Raw genomic sequence first — 13,629 nt, forward strand, 5'->3', positions numbered from 1 at the left:
CCATAAAAAAGCCAGACTACGGTTTACAACTGCACATGGGGACAAAGATTGTACTTTTTGGAGAAATGTCCTCTGGTCAGATGAAACAAAAATAGAATTGTTTGGCCATAATGACCATCGTTATGTTTGGAGGAAAAAGGGGGAGGCTTGCAAGCCAAAGAACACCATCCCAACCGTGAAGCACGGGGGTGGCAGCATCATGTTGTGCTTTGCTGCAGGAGGGACAGGTCCACTTCACAAAATAGATGGCATCACAAGGATGGAAAATTATGTGGATATATTGAAGCAACATCTCAAGACATCAGTTAGGAGTTAAAGCTTGGTCGCAAATGGGTCTTCCAAATGGACAATGACCCCAAGCACACTTCCAAAGTTGTGGCAAAATGGCATAAGGACAACAAAGCAAAGGTACTGGAGTGGCCATCACAAAGCCCTGACCTCAATCCTATAGAAACTTTGTGGGCAGAACTGAAAAAGCGTGTGCGAGCAAGGAGACCTACAAAAATGACTCCGTTACACCAGCTCTGTCAGGAGGAATGGGCCAAAATTCACCCAATTTATTGTGACAAGCTTGTGGAAGGCTACCCGAAACGTTTGACCCAAGTTAAAAAATGTAAAGGCAATGCTACCAAATACTAATTGAGTGTATGTGAACTTCTGAGCCACTGGGAATGTGATGAAAGAAATAAAAGCTGAAAGAAATAATTCTCTCTTCTATTATTCTGACATTTCACATTCTTAAAATAAAGTGGTTATCCTGACTGACCTAAAACAGGGAATTTTTACTTGGATTAAATGTCAGAAATTGTGGAAAACTGAGTTTAAATGTATTTGGCTAAGGTGTATGTAAACTTCCAACTTCAACTGTATTTATTTTCCCCTTTGTACTTTAACTATTTGCACATAATATGACATTTGAAATGTCTTTATTCTTTTGGAACTTTTGTGAGTGTAATGTTTAATGTAAAATATGTTTTATTGTTTATTTCACTTTTGTTTATTATCTATTTCATTTGCTTGGCAATGTAAACATATGGTTCCCATGCCAATGAAGCCCTTACATTGAAATGAATTGAATTGAAAGAGGGAGAGAGAGAAGGAGAGGGGGTAGAGGGAGAGTGAGACAGAGAAAGAGAGAGAGAGAATTTACATTGAAATTGAAATTCCATATTGATTCKTACTGTATCTAATGTACTGTATAAAAGGGTAACATTGACATTACATAGTGATTCTTACTGTATCTAATGTACTGTATAAAAGGGTAACATTGACATTACATAGTGATTCTTACTGTATCTAATGTACTGTATAAAAGGGTAACATTGACATTACATATTGATTCATATGTAATGGATAACAGGTAAGGTCACTTTTAATTTATAATCCACCAGGTAATAGTCCACTGGGTGCTCATTTGTTCACTGCAAAAATACACCTATTGAGTTTGAGACCATAGAAATAGCATAGTCAGACCTTGAACAGGGAATTGAAACCAAAAAGAAACCAGTGGAGCTTGAACGCAGCCTCAGCTCACATTCACTTACTGTGCAATAGACTGGACAAAACAGTAGGCTTCCAATAAGATCTGCAATAGAGCTGTGTGGCTCGGTTATCAATAGGCTAGGGGCTAGACTATCACGTGTTCAGCCAGGATGTCTCAATCACAGAACRAGAATGAATAGAACAGACCTCCCCATTCAAGTCATCATGGGTAGACTGGTGGACATTTTGAGTGTCTCATTCTATTTTTATGGTCTCAGTCACCTCTGAAACTGATATTCAGGAGAACAAACGGCAAAGAGCTGTTTTATTGCCCCATCCTGGACTATTGCCCTAAATAGTGTCATTCCCCATCAGATCCCTCTGGTCTAAACTCAATGGCCGTCTGGCAGCTCATCTGAATGGCTAATCCAATGGATGGCGGCCATTTTCATGCCAATGGCCCAAACCACATTAGTTGTGCTCAATTGCAGGCATTTGCCGAGCGATGCAGAAGTGATGGCATAGTGCTCATAGTGATCCTCTCTATAGCTCTGGGAGGCATCGGGAGGCCTTTCTCATCCTGTCTTGGAGGCATGGATCCTGGAAGGGGAGAAACTAGTTGTTATGGGCCTTTGAATGGGGCTATGGGCCATTAGCCTAAGTGGGATACTGTAAGAGGGGCCTGACTGTGGGACTTTATCAGTGAGTTGGAGCCTGGGACTTATGAAATTAGATAATAGACCAGAGATTGAGCCAGATAGAGAGACAAGAGGATGGGACAGAGATACACAGAGGGACAGAGAGAAAGGGAGAGAGAGGCAGAGAGATAGGGATAGAGAGAGACATTATAAAATCCATGTACACAAACAACAAGTGTGCGGATAAAATTGGCAAAGAATACAAATTTCTTTCCAAAGGGCCATGGGGTGAGACAGGGATGCAGCTTAAGCCCCACCCTCTTCAACATATACAGTTGAAGTCGGAAGTTTACATACACTTAGGTTGGAGTCATTAAAACTCATTTTTCAACCACTCCACAAATGTATTGTTAACAAACTATAGTTTTGGCAAGTCGGTTAGGACATCTACTTTGTGCATGATACAAGTGATTTTTCCTACAATTGTTTACCGACAGATTATTTCACTTATAATTCACTGTATCACAATTCCAGTGGGTCAGAAGTTTACATACACTAAGTGACTTGCCCTAAAACAGCTTGGAAAAATTCCAGAAAATGATGTCATGGCTTAGAAGCTTCTGATAGGCTAATTGACATCATTTGAGTCAATTGGAGTGTACCTGTGGATGTATTTCAAGCCTACCTTCAAACTCAGTGCCTCTTTTGCTTGACATCATGGGAAAATCAAAAGAAATCAGCCAAGACTCAGAAAAAAAAAATTGTAGACCTCCACAAGTCTGGTTCATCCTTCGAGCAATTTCAAATGCCTGAAGGTGCCACGTTCATCTGTACAAACAATAGTACGCAAGTATAAACACCACAGGACCACGCAGCCATCATACCGCTCAGGAAGGAGACGCGTTCTGTCTCCAGAGATGAACGTACTTTAGTGCGAAAGGTACAAATCAATCCAGAACAGCAAAGGACCTGTGAAGATGCTGAGAAACATTACAAAAGTATCTATATACACAGGTAAAACGAGTCCTATATCGACATAACCTGAAAGGCCGTCAGCAAGGAAGAAGCCACTGCTCCAAAACCGCATAAAAAAGCCAGACTACGGTTTACAAACTGCACATGGGGACAAAGATTGTACTTTTGGAGAAATGTCCTCTGGGTCTGATGAAACAAAATAGAACTGTTTGGCCATAATGACCACGTTATGTTAGAGGAAAAGGAGGAGGCTTGCAAGCAGAAGAACAACCATCCCAAACCGTGAAGCACGTGGTTGCAGCATCATGTTGTGGAGGGTGCTTTGCTGCAGGAGGACTGGTGCACTTCACAAATAATGGCAACATGAGAAGGAAATTATGTAGTATATTGAAGCAACATCTCAAACATCAGTCAGGAAGTTAAAGGCTTGGTCGCAAAATGGTCTTGCCAATGGACAATGACCCCAAGCATACTTCCAAAGTTTTGGCAAAATGGGCTTAAGGACAACAAAGTCAAGTATTGAGTGCATATACAAAGCCCTGACCTCAACCTGTAGAAACTTGTGCAGAACTGAAAAAGCTGTCGTGCAAGGAGCCTACAAACCTGACTCAGTTACACCAGCTCTGTCAGGAGAGATGGCAAAAAGTACCCAAACTTATTGTGCGGAAGCTTGTGGAAGAACTACCTGAAGACATTTGACCTAAGTTAAACAAATTTAAAGGCAATGCTACCAAAATACTAATTGAGTGTATGTAAACTCTGAGCCACTGGGAATGTGATGAAAGAAATAAAAGCTGAAAATTACAATTTCTCTCTTCTAACTATTCCTGACATTTCACATTCTTAAAATAAAATGGTGATCCTAACTGACCTAAGACAGGGAATTTTTACTAGGATTTAAATGTCAGGAATTGTGAAAACTGAGTTTAAATGTATTTGGCTAAGTTGTATGTAAACTTCCGACTTCAACTGTATATATCAAAGAATTGGCGAGGGCACTAGAACAGTCTGCAGCACCCGGCCTCACCCTACTAGAATCTGAAATCAAATGTCTATTGTTTGCTGATGATCTGGTGCTTCTGTCACCAACCGAGGATGGCCAACAGCAGCACCTACAGTAGATCTTCTGCACAGATTCTGTCAGACCTGGGCCATCACAGTAAATCTCAGTAATACAAAAATAATGGTGTTCCCKAAAAAATCCAGCCCCCAGGACCACAAATACAAATTCCATCTTGACACCGTTGCCCTAGAACACTCAAAAAACTATACATACCTCGGCCTGAGCATCAGCTGTGAATGAGCTGAGAGACAAGGCAAGAAAGGCATTCTATGCCATCAAAAGGAATATAAAATTCAACATACCAATTAGGATCAAATAATGCATGCAGAGCAGAATTAGGCCGGTACCCGCTAATTATCAAAATCCAGAAAAGAGCAGTTCAATTCTACAACCACCTAAAAGGAAGCGATTCCCAAACCTTCTATAACAAAGCCATCACCTACAGAGAGATGAACAGGGAGAAGAGTCCCCCAAGCAAGCTGGTCCTGGGGCTCTGTTCACAAACACAAACAGGCCCCACAGAGCCCCAGGACAGCAACACAATTAGATCCAACAAAATCATGAGAAAACCAAAAATAATTACTTGACACATTGGAAAAAAATTACAAAAAAACTGAGCAAACTGGAATGTTATTTGGCCCTAAACAGAGAGTACACAATGGCAGAATACCTGTCCACTGTGACTGACCCAAACTTAAGGAAAGCTTAGACTATGTACAGACTCAGTAAGCATAGCCTTGCTATTGAGAAAGGCCYCCGTAGTCAGACCTGGCTCTCAAGAGAAGACAGGCTAGGTGCACACTGCCCACAAAAAGTGGTTGGAAACTGAGCTGCACTTCCTTTTTCTCCCCAATTTCGGGGTATCCAATTGGTAGTTACAGTCTCGTCCCATCGCTGCAACTCCTGTACGGGCTCGGGAGAGGCGAAAGTCGAGAGCTGTGCGTCCTCCGAAACACAACCCAGCCATGCCGCACTGCTTCTTGACACAACACCCTCTTAATACGGAAGCCAGCCGCACCAATGTGTCAGAGGAAACACTGTACACCTGGAGACCGTGTCAGTGTGCATTGCGCCCGGCTCGCCACAGGAGTCGCTAGTGCGCGATGGGACAAAAACATCCCTGCAGGCCAAACCCTCCCCTAACCCGGACGACGCTGGGCCAATTGTGCGCCACCCCATGGATATCCTGGTCCCGGCCGGCTGCAACAGAGTCTGGACTCGAACCAGGATCTCTAGTGGTACAGCTAGCACTGCGATGCAGTGCCTTAGACCACTGRACCAGTCAGGAGGCCTGAGCTGCACTTTCTAACCACCTGCCAAATGTATGACCATTTTCGATGCACATATTTCCCTCAGATTACACAGATCCACAAAGAACTCAAAAACAAACCCAATTTTGATAAACTCCCATATCTACTGGGTGAAATACCAGTGTGCCATCACAGCAGCAAGATTTGTGACCTGTTGCCACAAGAAAAGGGCAACCTGTGAAGAACAAACACCATTGTAAATACAACCCATATTTATGTTTATTTATTTTCCCTTTTGTACTTTAACTATTTGCACATTGTTACAACACTGTATATAGACATAATATGACATTTGAAATGTCTTTATTATTTTGGAACATCTGTGAGTGTAATGTTTACTTTTCATTTTTATTGTTTATTTCACTTTTGTTTATTATCTACTTCACTTGCTTTGGCATTGTTAACATATGTTTCCCATGCCAATAACGCCCTTAAATTGAAATTGAATTGAGAGAGAGAGAGGGGGGGGGGTGGAGTCTAAAGCCCAGAGAGTAAGACTGGGAGCTTGTTAGGGGGCTGAGTCTATGGGTGAGTGAACGCGTGTTGGTCTGGAAGTCAGTGTGTTACGGGGCTGAGTCTATGGGTGAGTGAACGCGTGTTGGTCTGGAAGTGAGTGTGTGAGTGTTGGAGTGTGAAGGCCCTAACTCCAAGTGTGTGTGCCCTAGTAAGCTGCTGATATTGAAAGTGTGTGTGTAACAGCAGGGGTGTGTGTGTGGCGTCTGTGTGTCAATCTGTGTGTGACATCGTGAAAACCCCCAGCCCCACTGTGCTTACTCATAGCATGTTTTGACGTGTGTAGGAGCACACAGGCAGTTAGTAGACACGGCAGATTACTTACACCTTCTCTCCACTATTTTGGGGACTAGATAACAGTAATCCTTTACGGTCTTTCCTCTGTCAGCCAGCCTGGCAGAGTACAGTCACCTCAGTCTGAACATGCCTTCTCTACCCTACTGCAGACAATACATGTTTTTTTATGAACCCGGATTAACAATGTTGCATTTACTTTTATTGATGTGATTTGTCAGTGAAAATAAATGTTTATGCGTTAATATTCTTCACTGTTTTAACGTTGTAGGCATCGCACGATAAGTAGGATATAAAGTCTCTGTCTCGTGTATGTCATAGAAGTTAAAACATAACTTGAAGCAGCAGGAAATAAGGTGAGATCCACATCTGTCTCTTTCTGCACTGAGGTCTAGAAGATTCTCTCACGGACTGACAGGGACCAGATGTCGGCCCGGCATTTCTAACACACTAAACATTTATTTTCCTTGAGGCCTTCATTATTAGCCAAATAATGATAATTCTTTGCAAAAAAACTAAACAATTCAGACCAGCCCACTGAGCTAAAGATGGGCTAGCCCATGGACCACAAAGCCTATGAGGGATAACCTGAGGAGGTCTCAGTGTCTGTAAAAAGTGATTCCTCACTTCTGTCTCCTTCTCACCTCTCTCTCGCGGAAAACAACCGCAGTACATTTGCATAATTAGAAATGTAATTTGTTTCTCTTTGCACAGAAGCAATTTCCCCTTCTATTGAGCACCGTCTATAACCGGAATTTAAAACCTCATCATTGCACGTTAAAATAACTGAGGCTTAACCTCACATCTACAGATATCAGACACACACACACACACACACACACACACACACACACACACACACACACACACACACACACACACACACAACACACACACACACACACACACACACACACACCACACAACACACACACACACACACACACACACACACACACACACACACACCACACACACACACCACACACAAACAATCTACGCCAAGGGAATGAATATTATCATATTTTCCATAAAGAAGTGTTGGCCTAGATGCATGGTTCATCAGTGAGCCAGAGGCCTAGTCTTTGTGATAGCCAGTTGAGGTGGTAAGGCCACTACCATTTCAGTAGGAAAATGGCCCTGACACTCTTATGTCTCCAGTAGCTATTTCTGTTTAAAGTGCTGCTAGCTTTACGCAGCATATTGTCTTCATAAAAACACGGTTCATCATCACCATGGTTACTGCCGGAGAGAGAGAGAGAGAGAGAGACAATGTTATCGGACCATACATGGTTTGCTTACAGCCTATAGGAAACATATTGTTTTTGGCAATATGGCTTGATAACAGAATATAGAAACATATTGTTTTTAAAGCTCCCAGGCTGTGTCACAGCCGGCCGTGACCGGGAGACCCATGAGGCGGCGCACAATTGGCTCAGCGCCGTCTTGGTTAGGGGAGGGTTTGGCTGGCCGGGATTTCCTTGTCCCATCGCGCTCTAGCAACTCTTTGTGGTGGGTCGGGCGCCTGCAACCTGACCTCGGTCGCCAGTCGGACGGTGTTTCCTCCGACACATTGGTGCGGCTGGCTTCTGGATTAAGCGAGCAGTGTGGCAGGGTCGTGTTTCAGAGGATGCATGGCTCTCGACCTTCGCCTCTCCCGAGTCCGTAGAGGAGTTGCAGCAATGGGACAAGACTGTAACTACCAATTGGATATCACGAAATTGGGGAGAAAAAGAGGTAAATGTTAAAAATAAATAAATAATAATACTTTTTTTAAACTATATGGTTTAATCTATTGGTATATACTGTAACTATGACATGTGGTTCATCCACCAACCCTATATGACAAATATCTTCTATGAAATCTACATAATTCGGTCATGATTAGCTATAAAACACAACAAAATAAATAACTGTCTTTGTTGATGAGAGTCATAGGTGAGAGGCATAATCAGGTTGACCATGGAACTCTAAATGATCTTAAAATTGGGTTTTATTTACGTYATAAGGCTTGCTTCCCGCTTATGGCAAGAAAGAAGCTTGTTCAGGCCACTTTTCTCTCTGTAGTTGATTATGGTGACTTGTTGTATATGCATGCAGCCTCCTTCGTCTTACAGAGACCGGACTTTGTTTATCATGCATCCTTGAGCTTTATTACAAATGCCAAGTCACTCACCCACCATTGCACATTGTACCACATGGTAGGTTGGACCTCACTTTATATGCGCAGAAATATACATTTGTATGTGTTCATCTACAAAGCCCTTTTGGGTAAACTCACTCTTTACCTCTGTAGTCTGGTCTCCTTCAACCCCAGCAGGTACCATACCCAGTTTGCTAGGTGGCTGCTACTTAAAGTACCCAGGACATTCACAGTATTAGGCAAGACTGCCTTCTCTTCTTGTGCACCAYACGCATGGAATAATCTACAATCCATGCTTCGTCTAGATATGTTAGTGCCACTGAATGAATTAAAAATATTGATGGGAGACTCTGTTACGGAGGAGTGTAAATGCTTTTTTTAGGCTGGATCATGTTGTTGTATTGTATTGTTGTATGTTTTAATTATGTAATGAATTGATTGTTGCTGCCTTCTTGGCCAGGCCTCCCTTGAAAAAGAGACTATGGGTCTCAATGGGCTTTTCCTGGAGAAATAAATGTTAAATTAAAAATTAAAAAAATCACCAGGTGGTAAATTAGTTAATAGACCAATAAGAAAGAGAGTTTAACATCTCTCTGACAATAACAGACAGTTTTCAGTTTCCCCTCCCCACTCAGATCACTCCCAGACAGTCCTAGTACAATTCTTGTTTGAGAAATTGTTCTTTGCTAATAAGCTATTTTTGTTTATTTTTGACCATTTTAATTTAAAACAATCACAGTAAGGTACTTAATTGTTACCCAGAAATGATTTGATATTGAGATGAAAACGGCCAGAGAACGATGAGAATGCTTTAAATTCCAGGGATCTTTGTGACCTGAGGGAGCTCTCTGAAGGGGCACTCGAATCGTCAGTGTAGTGACGCAGGTCCACACTCAACTTCAACTCTCTATTTCCCTTAACACTCTAAAACAGTATTATTCGTCAACTCATTAACCACACAAAAGTGATCCAGACTTCAGTAATCAACTACTTATAAGACTTAATTGGAAAACTGATAAAAAAAAGTATTGAAAGGTGGGATGGGTACTGAGACTGGAGATATTCTGAGGCAGTTCCTCAAAGCACTTGAGAGGTGGTTGGTGTGCGACAAAAGTGAGAGAACTTGAGAGATGAAGAGAGATATAAAGTGTGCAATACATACAGGGAAACAAATAGATATAAAGAGACAGAGAGATAAAGAGAAAAACAAAGAGAGAAAAACAGAGAGCGAGAGAAGGACACTCACACACGCAGGAAGGCAGCTGTCCAGACCAGTTGTGGTCCTGCAGGCAGATCCGCACWGAGGAGCCGATGAGGCGGAAGCCTGGGATGCACTGGTACACRACCGTCTCRCTGTAGCCAAAGTTCTCCCCAATCACCTGACCATTCACTATGGTCTCTGGAATACCACAGTGGCCCGCTGGAGAGAAACACAAAGGGAAAAAGTTAAGAGAGAGGAAAAGGGAGAGGGGGAGACATAGAAGGGGGGAGAGAGAGATGGTGTTTTCACTGAAACAGACACATAGCAGCTAGAGAGAGGAAGAAACTACTCTCAGAGAGAGGCAAAAAACAAACACATTTCTTTCCACAGGGCCGTGGGGTGAGACAGGGCTGCAGCTTAAGCCTCACCCTCTTCAACATATATATAAGCAAAATGGCGAGGGCACTAGAACAATCTGCAGCACCCGGCCTCACCCTACTAGAATCTGAAGTCAAATGTCTACTGTTTGCTGATGATCTGGTGCTTCTGTCACCAACCAAGGAGGGCCTACAGCAGCACCTAGATCTTCTGCACATATCCTGTCAGACCTGGGCCCTGACAGTAAATCTCAGTAAGGCAAAAATAATGGTGTTCCAAAAAAGGTCCAGTTGCCAGGACCACAAATACAAATTCCACCTTGACACTGTTACCCTAGAGCACACAAAAAACTATACATACCTCGGCCTAAACATCAGCGCCACAGGTAACTTCCACAAAGCTGTGAATAATCTGAGAGACAAGGCAAGAAGGGCATTCTATGCCATCAAAAGGAACATAAAATTCGACATACCAATTAGGATCTGGCTAAAAATACTTGAATCAGTTATAGAACTCATTGCCCTTTATGGTTGTGAGGTCTGGGGTCTGCTCACCAATCAAGAATTCACAAAATGGGACAAACACCAGATTGAGACTCTGCATGCAGAATTCTGCAAACATATCCCCTGTGTACAACGTAAAACAGCAAATAATGCTGTTGATACCCACTAATTAACCAAATCCAAAAAAAGAGCAGTTCAATTCTACAACCACCTAAAAGGAAGCGATTCCCAAACCTTCTATAACAAAGCCATCACCTACAGAGAGATGAACAGGGAGAAGAGTCCCCTAAGCAAGCTGGTCCTGGAGCTCTGTCACAAACACAAACAGACCACACAGAGCCCCAGGACAGCAACACAATTAGACCCAATCAAATGATGAGAAAACAAAAATATACTTATTTCCAATGTGTCAAGTAATTAACAAATAACAGAGCAAACTACAGTAGAATGCTATCTGGCCCTAAACAGAGAGTACACAGTGGCAGAATACCTGACCACTGTGACTGACCCAAACTTAAGGAAAGCTTTGACTATGTACAGACTCAGTGAGCATAACCTTGCTATTGAGAAAGGCCTCAGTAGGCAGACCTGGCTCTCAAGAGAAGACAGGCTATGTGCACATTGCCCACAAAATTAGGTGGGAATTGAGATGCACTTCCTAACCTCCTGTCAAATGTATGACCATATTAGAAGCACATATATCCCTCAGATTGCACAGATCCACAAATAAATAATAATAAAAAACAAACCACATTTTGATAAACTCATATCTACTGAGTGAAATACCAGTGTGCCATCACAGCACCTGTGACCTGTTGTCACAAGATAAGTGCAACCAGTGAAAAACACCATTGTAAATACAACCCATATATTTTTTTAAATATTTTCCCTTTTGTACTTGAACTATTAGCACATCGTTACAACACTGTATATAGACATAATGACATTTTAAATGTCTTTATACTTTTGGAACTTCTGTGAGTGTAATATTTACTGTTTATTTTTATTGTTTATTTCACTTTTGTTTATTATCTACTTCACTTGCTTTGGCAATGTTAACATATGTTTCCCATGCCAATAACGCCCTTAAATTTGAAAAGTGTGTGTTGTTGAGAGAAGTCTTGTACTAACAGACAGACAGACAGACAGACAGACAGACAGACAGACAGACAGACAGACAGACAGACAGACAGACAGACAGACAGACAGACAGACAGACAGACAGACAGACAGACAGACAGACAGACAGACAGACAGACAGACAGGACAGACGACAGACAGACAGACAGACAGACAGACAGACAGACAGACAGACAGACAGACAGACAGACAGACAGACAGACAGACAGACAGACAGACAGACAGAGACAGGATGGAGATTTCATTTAAACACACAGGTCGCAGAAATACAGTATTTTCTGTACACAGACGTGTTTTAGAGAAAATAAAGAAGCCCAAAATAGACACTTCTCCCTGCTTCCACAGACTTGGCACCAGCACACAGAGAAGTTAGACAGTCAAGCTATTTACCACAATAAACATATGTTCATTAGAGGGTGAAGACCAAAATAACTCCACACCAACAGAAACATTCTTAGGGCAAAAGATAGCCTACATTTCACAGGCAACACAGCGTCTGGAGAATGTTGTCTTGGTTGTTTCACACAAACACAGACAGACAACAGAAATGTTGGGAATGAATTGGTCATTTTACCCAAGCAGCGGGTCTCCTGTCCGCTCCACAGTCCAGAGGAGAGGCATTCTCTCACAGTCGAGCCCACCAGCATGAACCCTGCGTCGCACATGAAGATGGCGGTCGCCCCAAAGGTCATCTGCGTACCAATCTTCTTCCCATTGGGCGGGCCAGGGAGGTCCCCGCAGGAAATTACTGTGGCACAGACAATAACAAAGGCATCATCAGCTAGCTGACAGACCAATGGCATTAAACAGCTGAGACATATCAGCCAGCTGACAGATCAATGGCATTAACAAACACCTGAACGATATCAGCCAGCTGACAGACCAATGTCATTAACAAATACCTGAACAATATCAGCCAGCTGACAGATCAATGGCATTAACAAATACCTGAGAGATATCAGCCAGCTGACAGACCAATGGTATGAACAAATACCTGAGAGATATTGTAGGAGAATTCCAATGCTTTGGTGATTTTCCAGTATCTATACTGTTTTCCCAGAAGTAGTGAAACAGAATCAATATGGGGTTCATTATTAGACACGTGTAAGCAGAATGAAGGCTGAACCCATGTGAATGTACAAAGCTGGATCAACATCGAGTTAACCATTAGACATGTAAAAATAGAACATAAGCAGAATCCATGTGGATGTGGCAAGGTAGACCAACACAGACCTGACTGGTCTGGGCCATATCTGATCTTGTGAAGGCTACTGACATGCACATGGGTTAGATCATACATAGACAATATCAGCCTGAACTTGTGAAGACCTTTGGACAGGAACATTAGTTAATCAGTTCTCGGCACCATCAGACATACACCTGCAGTAGGAGTGTGCATGTCTGTTTATTTTTGTGTCATTGCAAATTCACGCCACCAATAGAATCTATGACCTAATGTCTGAGCCAATAAAATAATGGAAACTAAGCAAGGCAACAAGATAAGGGTGGCCAGGGCTAAAGGGTATTAATAATTTACATAAAGTGGAATGACTATGTTATGTAAGGGTAAAACTGTATAAAAGCAGAGTACTGAGACTGGAAAGTTCAGTTGGTCCATGGGCCTGCTCGGCTTTCATACTTTTGTGATAAAGTCTATTTGAATTCACAAGCTCCGAAGGGGAGTCATATTATTTTGTTTTTGGGATCCTCAAGATGGGAGGAAATGAGGGGAGAGAGGAGGAGTGGAGAGGAAGGGAGAAGTGGAAAGAAGAGGAGGAGGGGAAGGTAAAGGGAGGTTAGAGGTGTTTGTTTTTTTATACCAGAAGAATCAATGTGGTCTATTTATTATTCCCACCAACATCCACACTCCAGGCATACCTGCTACTACTACATCCACACTCCAGGCATACCTGCTACTCCTACAACCACACTCCAGGCATACCTGCTACTCCTACAACCACACTCCAGGCATACCTGCTACTCCTACAT

The 13,629-nt window shown here is 42.4% G+C and overlaps 1 protein-coding gene across 1 annotated transcript in view; it reads right to left on the reverse strand.

Annotated features, from left to right (window-relative positions):
* LOC111954788 (CUB and sushi domain-containing protein 3-like) overlaps positions 1 to 13,629 on the reverse strand; it is a 53,054-nt gene that overhangs the window by 33,855 nt on the left and 5,570 nt on the right. The window contains exons 4-5 of the mRNA XM_023974701.3: positions 12,215 to 12,388; positions 9,665 to 9,838 (exon numbers count right to left, since the gene is read on the reverse strand). Coding sequence (XP_023830469.3) covers positions 9,665 to 9,838; positions 12,215 to 12,388 — 348 coding nt within the window. The remainder of the gene's footprint in view (positions 1 to 9,664; positions 9,839 to 12,214; positions 12,389 to 13,629) is intronic.

The sequence above is a fragment of the Salvelinus sp. IW2-2015 genome, linkage group LG30 (assembly GCF_002910315.2).
Source record: "Salvelinus sp. IW2-2015 linkage group LG30, ASM291031v2, whole genome shotgun sequence".
NCBI classification, from domain to species: Eukaryota; Metazoa; Chordata; class Actinopteri; order Salmoniformes; family Salmonidae; genus Salvelinus; species Salvelinus sp. IW2-2015.